The sequence below is a fragment of the Polistes canadensis genome, unplaced genomic scaffold (genome assembly GCF_001313835.1).
Source record: "Polistes canadensis isolate GaletaPanama2010 unplaced genomic scaffold, ASM131383v1 scaffold_133, whole genome shotgun sequence".
NCBI lineage: Eukaryota > Metazoa > Arthropoda > Insecta > Hymenoptera > Vespidae > Polistes > Polistes canadensis.
The window spans coordinates 168959-181382 of NW_014569680.1; the positions used below are offsets into that span (position 1 = coordinate 168959).

Genomic DNA, 12424 nt, shown 5'->3' on the forward strand with positions numbered 1-12424 from the left:
TATTTGTTTGTTTTCATTTTCTATCGAATCAGAAATTGTTCATGAAAAAAGACACGAAAGAATCGATCGATTTGTAATGTTGTAACTTTAAAACGCGTGGAACGCGATTAAAGTAATTACGAGCTTTTGTATATAACTTATTTGCTAGTTTGAAAATTATGAATAATATCAGTAAAGTCGTTTATAAAGTTTTTTCCTCTTGGATAATTTAACTCGAAACGCGATATGTTTTAAGTTCTCATTTATATGCGAATTTTATTATAGAAAAACGATATTTTTCTTATCGTTAATTACGATTGTACATTTTCGCGTATTCGTTTAAATTTGTCATTCGGGGGAGGGAGGGAGGGAGGGGGGGGGACTTATCGTTTTGCACTTATTAAATATTAAAAATAAAAGTGCGCGTCGTGTTGTTACAAAAAAAAGGTAATGTTGTTGTAATGCGGTTTTATTTTTAAATTTTATTTACCATTGACAAATATTTACGCGTTCCTTGTAATGAAAAATAAATTAATAAAAGTTAATAATAATAAAAAAAGAAAAAAAAACAAGAATTGTTGTGCAATTGTAACTTCGAGAATTTCTTCTTCGATCGAAGAAGGTGAGGAAATAAGTCAAAGCGTGCACGTAGAAGTAAGGGAAAGGAGGAATCGAGGTAAGAACGTTTTGGCATAGGGTGTTTTCCGCCACGGTGGTGGTAATATGCGCCGACTTTGGGGTGGGGGCTTCTTTCGAAGGCTTAAAAGGCCTACCAACGTCCTTGCAACACGCAGTCTACGAATCAGAGCTAATACCGTGCCGACTCTGACTTCTTCCTATGTTAAAGGAAAAATTCCTGTGAAAGCTTTTCCATCATATTTACGTTTCCTGAAAAATAGTGGAACACGCCAAAGGAAAAAGTTTTGTCGTATGAGAGAGTTTGTTCTCCTCGTCGATAAAGAAAATTTTCACGACAAAAATATATACTTTGATAGCTATATTATATAAAGGGAGAAAACGAAAGGAAAGAAAAAAAAAAATAATAAATTGACAAATAAAAAATATATCAAAAAACAAGTGATTTTTCTTTTTTTTTTTTTTTAACTTTCTTTCACATTCCACATTGTTTTCCATTTGAGCCAATTAAAAGATTTATCTGTTGTCGCGCAAAGTGTTATATTGTATCTTTAACGTGGTAGAAAGTGATAATTAAAAGATAATTCGAAGAAAAAACAAACAAACAAAAGAAAAGAAAACGGGGGAACTGTTTTATATTTTTTGGAGAAGAAAAATATTTATTTCTAATTAATAAAATATGAAGGAGAAGACGAGTTTTTGGATTTGTTCGTTGGGTCTTATCGTTATTTTCGCTATTTTACCATCCATGAGTCATGCGCTGACAACTTTTGGAAAGACTAATCCACAAAATCAAAATCAAAATCCACCGCCGCCTCCTACTCCGGGTAAGTCAAAGGGAAAATTTTCAAAGAATAATCCTTGGCAAACTAGCGTAATCTTTGACGGATAAAAGTTATTAAATGAGTTGATCAAAGAACGGACAAGCTTTTTTACCTTTGCTAACGTTTCACGATAATCTTTTCCATTTCTATCATTCCCTTAATGGTTTGTAAATTTTCTAAAGCCGATTTAATATTCTTCCTGTCACATATTTTTTCTCTCTCTCTCTCAAAAAAAAAAAAAAAAGAAGAAAAAAGTTCTCACTTATGATAGAAATAATTAAATTGATCAATTTTTTTGTTTTTCTTTGGAAAACTTCATCCTTTGTAATCGTTCGTTGAATATGCCAATTCAAATATCCAATTTTCGTAGTTGAATTTTTTTCCTCCTATATTTGTACACGTCCATTTGTACGTTCTTTATTTTTCTTTTTTTTTTTTTTAACATTATCTATTACATCGAAACAAATCCCTTTTGTATGGTGCAACAAAGTTGCATATCTTACAAGGGGATCTTGTATATACGAGTGCAGTATACCAATGTTTTAAATAACTAAGGTGAATTTCTTCATACAAATTTTCGAAACGTTCGAAATAATATTCGTCAAATCGATAGTAATTCGAGAATAATTTTTTTTCCATATCGGTAATGGTTTCAATCAAATGTTCATTTTATTCTACACGATTTTATTTATCTTTCGTTGGGGTGACGGGAGCAGAGGGGAGGGTACGGATGTTTCAAAGTAAGTAAAACGAATGACTGGAACGTGCAGTAGTAACATCGTTTGGTAGGAAATTTGTGTATCATTGGCTTTGGAAAGAACCCTTTTCTTCCTAATGTTCTCGTTGATCTTATTTCAGTTGGAAAAGCGCGAGAATGTAGAATGGAATCGGACTGTGCTGGAATTCAAAACACTACGTGCTTGGCCGATCAACGGGATGGAAGGACTCGTTGTCTTTGTGGTGATTATAATGCACCAGTAAACGGTGCTTGCACCAACAAATACAAAGGTACAATACTTTTACGAAGATATTTGATAAACTTTTTATCTCTCTCTATCTCTCTCTTGTTTTCTCCTTTTGTAAAGAAATATTCAAAAGAGATAACGGTACGCGTTAACGTAAAAACGTTTCATTTCAAAGTTTTCCTACACTCCCAGCAAGTAAATTGAAACTTAGAAACGGCTATAGAATAGAAGTTCTACAAGTTGGTGGCACATAGAGTAACATTTGCATACACTTACGTGTTCCTGTGCAATATGTGAAAACATATGACGATGTACGTATCGCGTTTATGGTTATCTATGCAAATTGGCACGCCTTTAGAGTACTACTATCGTTTTTTACGCGTTCTGCCGATTCATCGTATTTTCTTCAAGAAAATATTCGAGTTTCTTATTTTTTATAAAAATAATAAATAAAATGTAAAAAGAATATTACGAGGTGTACGATCGAGGTTTGTTTTTTGTTCTATTTTCTCTCGGCATCGATCATCGATTATAAACAAAATTATTTATCCTTCGCATGTTGTAATAAAATGTTCGACAGACGGACCAATGAATAACAGAAGATTCATCATTTGAAATATGCATGTTAACGAACAATTTTAGGAATAGAACGGAAATCGAACAATTTAAATTGATGAAACGATAGCGTACGAGTCTATCATTTTGTACTGGCAGGTACCAAAGGTTAGAAAGTTAAACATGTCAAAAGCATATGCTTAGATGCATTATAAAGAATTCGTTTCGATCGATTAGTTTATATTACGTCATAGATTATTTTAACCGAACAACTAAACAAACTCGTGGATAATTATAACGCAATTTAAAGTTAATTTACATTTACCTTTCGAGAATCTATTGAAATTTACCAAACAACAAGTGTGTACGGCCTACTTGTTTGTTTTTTTTGTTTTTTTTCATCAACGCGAGACAAATATTTTCTTTTCTATCGGAAAAATGTCAAGCATAGAAAAATGATTATGGCATTTTTGTTAATTTGTATATTTTCAGCTATCAGAGCACCGTGCAACGATGATAGCGAATGCATCGAAGGTGCGCATTGTATTGTTAAATTAAATAACACTACTTCCGGGAAACGCTGTTATTGTCGCGAGGGATACGTCGAGGATAATTTGATGTGCAGCGGTAATATATCTATACAATATGTTATCTTTAATATTATAATATTAAGATAACATTTATATATTTAATTTGTGATTCATATTTTAGGTAGTTCATCAATCCTCACTAATATTTCCTGGATACTGTTCCCGGTATTAACGGTCTTCTTAGGAAGGATTAATTACTTATAAATCCTCCAATATATTTCAATGAAATATCTCTTTTTGAAAATGTCATTATTTCAACAAATCTTTATTATCCTTATGTACAATGAACCCTTGTATGACTATTAATAATTTCGATAGCGACGAACTTAGTGATCAGACGAATTTTATCTTTTTTCTTTTTTCTTTTTCTTTTTTAAATTAGAACACTCGAGAATAAAAAAATACTAAAATATCTTAAATGCTAGGTGCCTTCTTCTACGTGTACTTTCAACGTATAGAAATATTTTCTGATAACATCTTTTCATTCGATTCAATTTACGTAATAAGACAATATATAGAGTTTGATTTTTTTTTTTTATTCTTACTGGATATACATAACTATAATATGTGTGTTTTATTACGTATCTAGTTTTACAATAGAAGAATCGTATCATTGTCGATTACAAGAAGAAATGATAAAACAATGCACCATAATTCTATGTTTAAAAAAAAATACGATACTTTGATTTATCGCGTTCGTTTGCATTAATAATAAACAACGAATTCTCGATTAAGTATAAATTCATTAGTATACATGTTGAAAGTCACTATGCGTGAATCGTACGATGCACAATCGTATTTGTTCTTATTATCAGTATATCAAAGTTTGTTCACGAATTCATTGGAATATCGTAACGTATAATAAGATATAGATATTATATAATATACTGGTTGGCTCAGTTTTTTTTCCCGTAAAATTTAGTCAACATATTGTATATGAAAAAAATATGGTGTAGACTCTGCAAGTCAACAACACAAGTTAAAATTTATTGGCGTGATAAATCTGTTTCTGAATCTGGGGGCCAAGGAATTGGTCCTTCGATTGATTTATTTATTGTTTGGGATAATGATCATTTAATTATTGCCATATAGGGGTACCACATAATGCAATAAATATTTTAAATGTTCTGGCTGCAATTCGTTTAATAGAAAATCTAAAAAAAACTATGAACCTGTGAGCTCTGAATATATTATTGTTGCATGTTCCAATAAATCTTGACTATGTGTTCTTATGTTGTATCGACGAAACACCATATGATATTTATCCGATATCGTTCATATGGATATTTTTGTTAGAATTGTTTAATTATGCATTTAAGAGCTCATGTTTGGATAACGTCGTTTTCTTATATTTTTATTTATAAAATATTTTGGTAAAATGTTTGTTACGGAAAATAACTGGGACACACCCTTTAAATCTTGATTTTTTAATAAATACATGATTCTCTCCAGACTGTATTTTAAGTATATAGTAATATTTGTAATTTATATTTCTCTACTATGATGTGCAATTTATTTAAAGTATGGCATATTAATTAGGCTTGATTAGTATAAGATTAGTAAATACGTCTGTGAAATTGTATTGAAAATTTAATCTAGATGTAAATGATTCTCGATCTATGAATATTTAGAAGAAAATCTCTGGAGTACATTAACACTGAATAACAGTACAACGTGTATTTGAAATCTTATTCTTTATTTAGAATTAGTAGTAGAACGTGGAGTCTGCATATGCCAATGATGCCTTAATGTACCAAAGATATTGCACTAGAGGAATAACGTTAATTATCTTTAAGCTAATTGCATATATATATATGTATATGTATATTTTACATATATATAAATATATATTAAAAGAAAATATATAGTATCTATTATCACAATATTTACTTTAGTGTTAGTGCCTTTTGTAAAGTTTGTAATTTGATAATGGTTTAAAGAATTTCTAACACTCTCTCTTCTTCGATTATGTACTTCGATTTTTCGTGCACGAATAAATCTTCGAATCCTTAAAAAATTTCTACCATAATCCCGATTTTGCTTTGCTTTTTTCTTTTTTTTTTTCTTGTTCAATATATTTATCAATTGCAGGATACGATAGTAATCTTACAATCGAAGGAAAAAAAGGAATATAGATTTTTTTTTTTGTAGATAAAATAAATTTAGATTTATTCAATAAAATATTACAAGATCTAATAAAGATTTCTTGATAGAGTCAAAGTTTATTCATTTTTTTCTAAAAACTAATTGTGTAACAATATTTCCCTGTTTTCCACCAAACTGGAAGGATTCAACAGGAAGCTCATCGATGAGATCGAACTCTGCAAATAATTATAGAATAATTAGTTCGATTGATAAAACTAAAATTCTTTAATTGAACTTACTATTTTGGAAATGAATGAGTAATTCATTTTTAGTCCAATTGCAGGAAGTCAAAATTAAAAATCCGTTTTGTTGGAGGATATTGTAAACGTTGTCAATATATTTTCCTCTTTTATCAGCTGGTTCGTCAGGATGAAGGCTGATTGCATCGTAAGTTCCTTTATCGTGTGCTACTTTAAAATAATTCGTTAATAATCCATGATTCGAGGTATCGAGGATATCGCACACTTGTAATTTTATAGAAGTAACGTTATTTTCTTTCAATATTTCATTAGCTAAACTTATAGCTTTCTGGGAATAATCTACTCCGGTTAATTGTTTAAAACCTTTTTTTGCGAGTTCTACTAAAATCATACCATTTCCACATCCAATATCTATTATTTGATCATTTTCCATATCGAAATTTAATTTCGTGCTGATCCATCTGTTGATAAAATATATAATAATATTATATTAATATTATTTTCATATACCATTTATGATAATAATATTAATATAATAACGTTTAAAGTTGTAAAAAGATATATATAGATATATATTTTATTATATTTAAAGTCAATGTTATACACTCATATAATATATATACAGGTGGATTGATAAGTTTGAATCTAACATAGAAACAATTATTTTTTTCGGTCAAAATTACTTTTAAATAATATTTTTCGTTGAATCTCCTAATTTTTTAATTAACTCTTTTGTTAATTTATAATAAAATATAATACAAATGTCGGTAACTCGTGATTTTTATTCTACATTACCATCAGAAAAAAAGTGCTGACGTTTGAAGTTGCAACAATTAATGAGAGATGGCGTTAGTAGTACGATAAAGCACGACGAATAAAATGCAGTTTATATTTTCGCGGCAAAGTGCATTGATCTTCCGCGTTCTTATTCATGTTTAGTTAATAAATAATAAAATTGTAATAAATGGTGTTCTTACTTAACAACATTTAGTGAAGCCCTTTTACCGAACCATATTTCACCGACGTCCCCGTGATCCTTGAAATTATCGAGTTCTTCGGTGTACACCCTTTCCCAACTGTGCAAGAAAGAAATTAAAGAGATGAACTTTTCTCCATTCTTCTTTGTAAACGAATTTGGTAAGTTTAATTAACTTACAATTCCAAAGTACCCAGATCGGATGGTCCCAATTCTTCGATAATTTCATCCGCCATGGTCTTATTTAAATATTATCTGTCATTAGGAAAATGATTATTCCACGATAGTAGTTAATTAAATATATCTAAAATAATATACCTTCGCCTAACGTGAAATCCACTTGTCTCTTACGAAGGAAGATTGGATATTCTTGTAAAGTTGCGCGTGTGGGAGCTCGCTGACACTCGATACATCGAACATAACCTATAACATCGAGTATTGATTATCATTGTGATTTTGCATTACTCGTCAATTTTGCGATAAGTTTCTGCTACATTTTTTAACCATTTTGTAAAAGTGTATTTATTGTCGAGATGAGTATTATTAAATTATCAAGTTTTGTACAATTAGGTAAGTAAATTGTTAATATTATTTTTTTTCTAATTCATTTTATCTATAATATATCATCCACTTTGTCATAATTTCCATTGGAATTATGTAAACTGTGTATACAGTTGTAAAAAATATTGTATGACATTAATCATTTCATATGCAGGACAATGTGCAGAAAAAATATTGCGTTTGTCTACACGTGGTATTTCAGTTAAAACGCATGCCAGTCCTTTAAAAAAGGAGAAACCAAAAACTGGTATATTAATGTTGAACATGGGAGGACCAACTAGTACATCACAAGTACATCAATATTTATTACGCATTATGACAGATCGTGACATGATTCAGTTACCATTTCAAAGGTTTATTTTAACATTTGTTTTCGATGATTTTGTTGTATTATTATTATAATTTTTTATGCGCAATTCTAAATTATATTTTAGTAAACTAGGGCCATGGATTGCTCAAAGACGTACACCTGAAGTACAGAAAAAATATTCTGAAATAGGTGGTGGATCCCCTATTTTGGAATGGACAAATAAACAGGGTGAATTGTTATGTACAAAATTGGATAAAATTTCGCCAGAAACTGCACCGCACAAATATTATGTAGCTTTTCGTTATGCTGATCCTCTTACGGAAGATACGCTTAATGAAATAGAAGAGTAAGAATTGAAACATTTGCATATATAGAATGGAACAATAAGAATGGAAAACATTCGTGTATATTTTTAGTGATGGAGCAGAACGCACTGTAGTATTTTCACAATATCCACAATACAGTTGTGCCACATCTGGATCAAGTTTTAATGCCATATACAAGCATTATAAAAATAAGTAATAGGATTTTTGTATCTTATGCGGTCTTCATCAAGATTGATAAATTAAGTAATCTATTGTTTTCAGAGAATTACCAAAAGATATGAAGTGGAGTATAATAGATAGGTGGTCGACGCATCCACTTTATATCAATACCATTGCTCAAAGAATTATGGATGAGCTTGCACATTTTCCTAGCGACAAAAGAAATGAAGTTATGATTTTATTTTCTGCGCATTCTCTTCCTTTAAAGGTTTAGCATTGTTTTATTGAAAAACTTAGTTTCTTTATTTTGTTACAAATATATTGATTTGATATAATTTATTTATTCTAGGCAGTGAATAGAGGTGATCCATATCCTTCTGAAATTGGTGCTACTGTTCAGTTAGTTATGCAAAAATTAAAGTTTTGCAATCCGTACAGTTTAGTTTGGCAATCCAAGGTACATTCATTTTTTTTTTTTAAATTAATATTATCAGAAGTAATTAACAAATGTGATCTGTGTATTCTGGTTAAAAAGAATTGAAGTGTAAAAGAGTTGATCTTCGTTACGGATAAGTTTTAATTAAAACACGTTTATCTTAAAAATTCATTTTCGCGGGTTATCTTCCTTTTATCAGAGCATGACGTATAATAATTAATTTGTTCTTTAGGTCGGGCCTTTGCCGTGGTTAGAACCGTTCACGGATAATGCATTAAAGAATTACGTAAAGCAAGGAAAGAAAAATTTTATTTTAGTACCTGTTGCATTTGTAAATGAACATATAGAAACACTTCACGAAATGGATATTGAATATTGTCAAGAATTAGCGGAGAAAGTAAGAAATGATTCATACAAATCAATCGTATTCTCGATACACTAGTAATATTTTAAATTGTACGTTTATTTTCAGATTGGAGTTGAAAATATTAGAAGATCAGCGGCGCCGAATGATCATCCATTATTTATAGACGCTTTAGCTGACATTGTTTATAATCATTTAAGATCCGAACAAACTATTAATCCGAAATTTTTGACGCGATGTCCTCATTGCGTTAACAAAACTTGCGAACAAAGTAAAAAATGGTTTTCGCAAATTTGTAGGTCTTAAAATTAGTATATTAGAAGTAAATTATGCTTTATATACGTATATATATATATGTAATATATTTATATATTTATAACATTATATACTTGATAAGTTAATAAATATATCTGGGAACGGATTTATAGTTTTTTCTCTGTAAAATCATATCTCGCGCGATCGTAAAAATAATAATATTTTTATTAACAATTAGAAAAAAAGAAAAGAAATAGAAAAATCGTACTTTATCGCGTGATTATGTAATGTCAACGTAAAATTAAATTCACGAAAAAACCAAGCCTGTTTGAGTCCAATTAAATTGATCTTCTATTTGCATTCGTAATACTATTGCGAGAAGCATTCGATCAATATACTTGAAATCATATTTAAATGAATTTTTAAGAACGATTACTGATTAGAGAAATAGAGCATCGATATTTATAGATAATTGAATGAAAGTATGAAGCATTTACAAGTGTCGTAAAGTTGAAACTTAAAAGTAATCAATAAGATTGTAATGATTAGATAGTTGATAGGGATATAAAGATAATAGATATAAATATATCCACCCTATTTTTTTTAGTATTTTCACTCAAGATCGCATGATAAAAATAACAGTCGTGCGTTCATTCGTTTAAATGTGAAGGAATGCATAAATAAAATAAAAAAGTAAGGAAAGAGAGAAATAATCTCATTTAGTTAAATCGTATATATTAAATGATACAAATAGCTCTCTCGTGATCTCAAATTGACACTCGCGTTTAAATGCATTTTTCAGATCGCAAACCCGGAGTATATCGTTTGGACGAGAAGAATAATAACAATAGTGAGATTGGTGGTGGTAAAGATAGGAAGAAGAAGAAGAAGAAGAAGAGCAGTAGCAGCAAGGATAATAATAAAGATAAAAAGGATAAAAGAGGAGGAGAGGGTTGCCGTGGTGGTGGTGGTGGTGGTGGTTTTCGTCTTCCTCTTCGTGTGAGGAACGTAGCAGAGTGTTGGAAATATCGAGCGTGAGCGCCGGCGTGGCGCTGCTTACGACGGCGCCTATATAAATGCAGAATGTCGGCGGATGCACTCAGTACGTGTCATGCTTTTCCAGTGGAAGGGTTGTCCGTGATGGCGGCCCGTGTGCGGTTGAAGATGCAATGCGGCACCGTATCGTTGCCGCTCGTTGTTTTCATTGTAGTGTGCGGTGTGGATCTTGTGTGTGGAATGTTCGAGCATAGGCATTGTAGTCATCAACATCTCCGTCCACACGAGGTAATATTTATATTAACATTATTATTATAAACACAATACCATCATTCTATTCCACTTGTTTTTTAAAAATCTTGTTTTCTTCTTTTATTTTTATTCACTCTTGTTTTATCTTTTAAATTTTCTTTCCTTCTTGTTCTTTTATTCTTCTTGTTTCATATGAGTTTGTTCACGCTGCTGTTGCTCTGGTCTCTTCCCTAACATTCGTCCTTCCGTTCGAAGAACACAAGACGAGATATGCCGGTTCAACCGGCTCTGCTTATGCTGCTTCTCTTTTCCCCTTGTCTTCTCCCTTTCATTTTATCCCCCTCACTCTTACTTTCCGTTTCCTTTCTCTCTCTCTCTCTCTCTCTCTCTATGTTTTTTTTCTCTTTCTCTTTTCTAGTCTCCTCCCTCTTCTACATTCTCCTTGTTCGATCCTCTATCCTTACCTCCGAGGAATCTTTCCTCCGGTAGACACGTTCAACACGATTTCTTCTATGGGTTCTTTAACTTCCGTGTGTTACCATGAAACGTATATTTACGCGCGTCGTCATGTCTTCTATTTATTTAGTTCTTTCTGTCTATCACGCTCGTGATTGGCAATATACGAAACACAGAACTTTCGAAAAGAATTTTTGTTGTACACTTTGAAATATATTTCTTCCTCTTGTCGATGAATGCGGTAAACCCATTTGTTCTGGTATTTTGTCAATATTGATGTCACGTATTATTATTCCACTAGTTTCTTCTTGTATAAAGCAAACTCCCAACAGAATGACAGATCGATCCTTCCTCTTTCATTTGCATTTAGTTTCGTGTTATTTTTAAATCGAACACCCGTGATCTCGTGACTTCGTTTCGCGTTCGAGCGTATCGGGAACGTTGATAATTAATGTCAAGTGTTGTTCCGATAATTTGTCCCTTTTTCCCTAAGGGAACCCCGTCTCGATAAGCTTTTCTTTTTGTTTTTTTCATTTCCGATACTTATTTCCTTTCTTTTCTTTTTTTTTTTTTTATCTTGCCGAAGAATTTAACTGTCGGAAGAGATTGTCGAAGATAAAAAGTCACTAAAAAGACGCGCGCACGTGGCAAGTTCAACATGCGCGAACAGACCACGTGCTTTTATCGTGGTCACGTGCTTTTCTCTCTCTTTCTATCTAATACAAACACAAACACACACATAGGACACACAGACTTTCTATTTCTTCCTATCGTTCTCACACACGATTTTGATTTATCGTTTTTCATAAATTATATTTTCGATAAAGTTAATTACTGTAATATTTTTCTGTATGAATTCGTTTTAATTTTATCCCAACGAATCCAAATCGTTCATTCAATTTTTGTCAATTTTACTTTTTTCTCACTCTTACAGGATATGTTTTGTTTAGCTAACATCTATCTCATTGATGCATCGAGCAATATTACTGGATTTTTAAATAATTTGTGCATATACCATATGTGTAAACATGTAATATATTTATCACGTGGTGGTTGTGTTGTGTTACACTATGATACACGCATGGCTGAGTTTTAACAAACTCGATCGATACTATTCACGGTCAAGTATTATATCGTTGAAAGTTGGAACCCACCACCTATATTCCTATACATGTATATATGTTATATAAATATATTTACCCATATACACACGATGACGTTGAATCACCCGAGCTTATTCACATCAGCTTCGTTGCCAATCGAGACCGTCATATCCTACAACTTTCACCATATCGGTGAACGTAATTATGGAGTTTGTATATAACGTTCGATTCGTTCATCACCAAAATATTATTTCATTTCGTTACATTCTTTTTATTGTGTTTATTCTTATATATATTTGTTTTTCAATTATTAAATAAAAATTTATATTTGTAATA

At 31.2% G+C, this 12424-nt stretch overlaps 4 protein-coding genes across 5 annotated transcripts in view; 3 read left to right on the forward strand and 1 right to left on the reverse strand.

Annotated features, from left to right (window-relative positions):
• The first annotated feature begins 394 nt into the window (after positions 1–394).
• On the forward strand, positions 395–5360 carry LOC106788288. Its single transcript, XM_014751430.1, has 4 exons — positions 395–1442; positions 2298–2447; positions 3452–3586; positions 3671–5360. Exons 1-4 carry the CDS (start codon positions 1295–1297, stop codon positions 3751–3753), a joined length of 516 nt encoding a protein of 171 aa, XP_014606916.1. The 5' UTR covers positions 395–1294; the 3' UTR covers positions 3754–5360.
• A 325-nt stretch (positions 5361–5685) lies between these two features.
• LOC106788285 (protein-lysine N-methyltransferase mettl10) lies at positions 5686–7284 on the reverse strand. 2 transcript variants are annotated; one of them, XM_014751426.1, is made up of 5 exons: positions 7189–7284; positions 7051–7125; positions 6872–6970; positions 5934–6355; positions 5686–5870 (listed from the first exon to the last, which is right to left on the reverse strand). In XM_014751426.1, exons 2-5 carry the CDS (start codon positions 7104–7106, stop codon positions 5776–5778), a joined length of 672 nt encoding a protein of 223 aa, XP_014606912.1. In that variant the 5' UTR covers positions 7107–7125; positions 7189–7284; the 3' UTR covers positions 5686–5775. The 2 variants fall into 2 exon arrangements, with proteins under 2 accessions (XP_014606912.1, XP_014606913.1); XM_014751427.1 differs by having other exon boundaries at positions 7051–7109; positions 7189–7270.
• Positions 7285–7348: 64 nt separating this feature from the next.
• Positions 7349–9435, forward strand: LOC106788284 (ferrochelatase, mitochondrial). The gene is made up of 8 exons (XM_014751425.1): positions 7349–7440; positions 7586–7784; positions 7866–8087; positions 8158–8259; positions 8329–8494; positions 8576–8683; positions 8895–9059; positions 9135–9435. The coding sequence occupies exons 1-8, from the start codon at positions 7404–7406 to the stop codon at positions 9330–9332; spliced, it is 1197 nt and encodes a 398-aa protein (XP_014606911.1). The 5' UTR covers positions 7349–7403; the 3' UTR covers positions 9333–9435.
• Positions 9436–10204: 769 nt separating this feature from the next.
• Positions 10205–12424, forward strand: part of LOC106788286 — a 183389-nt gene continuing 181169 nt past the window's right edge. Inside the window, exon 1 of the mRNA XM_014751428.1 lies at positions 10205–10565. Within this exon, the coding sequence (XP_014606914.1) occupies positions 10365–10565 (201 nt within the window). The 5' untranslated portion in view covers positions 10205–10364. The remainder of the gene's footprint in view (positions 10566–12424) is intronic.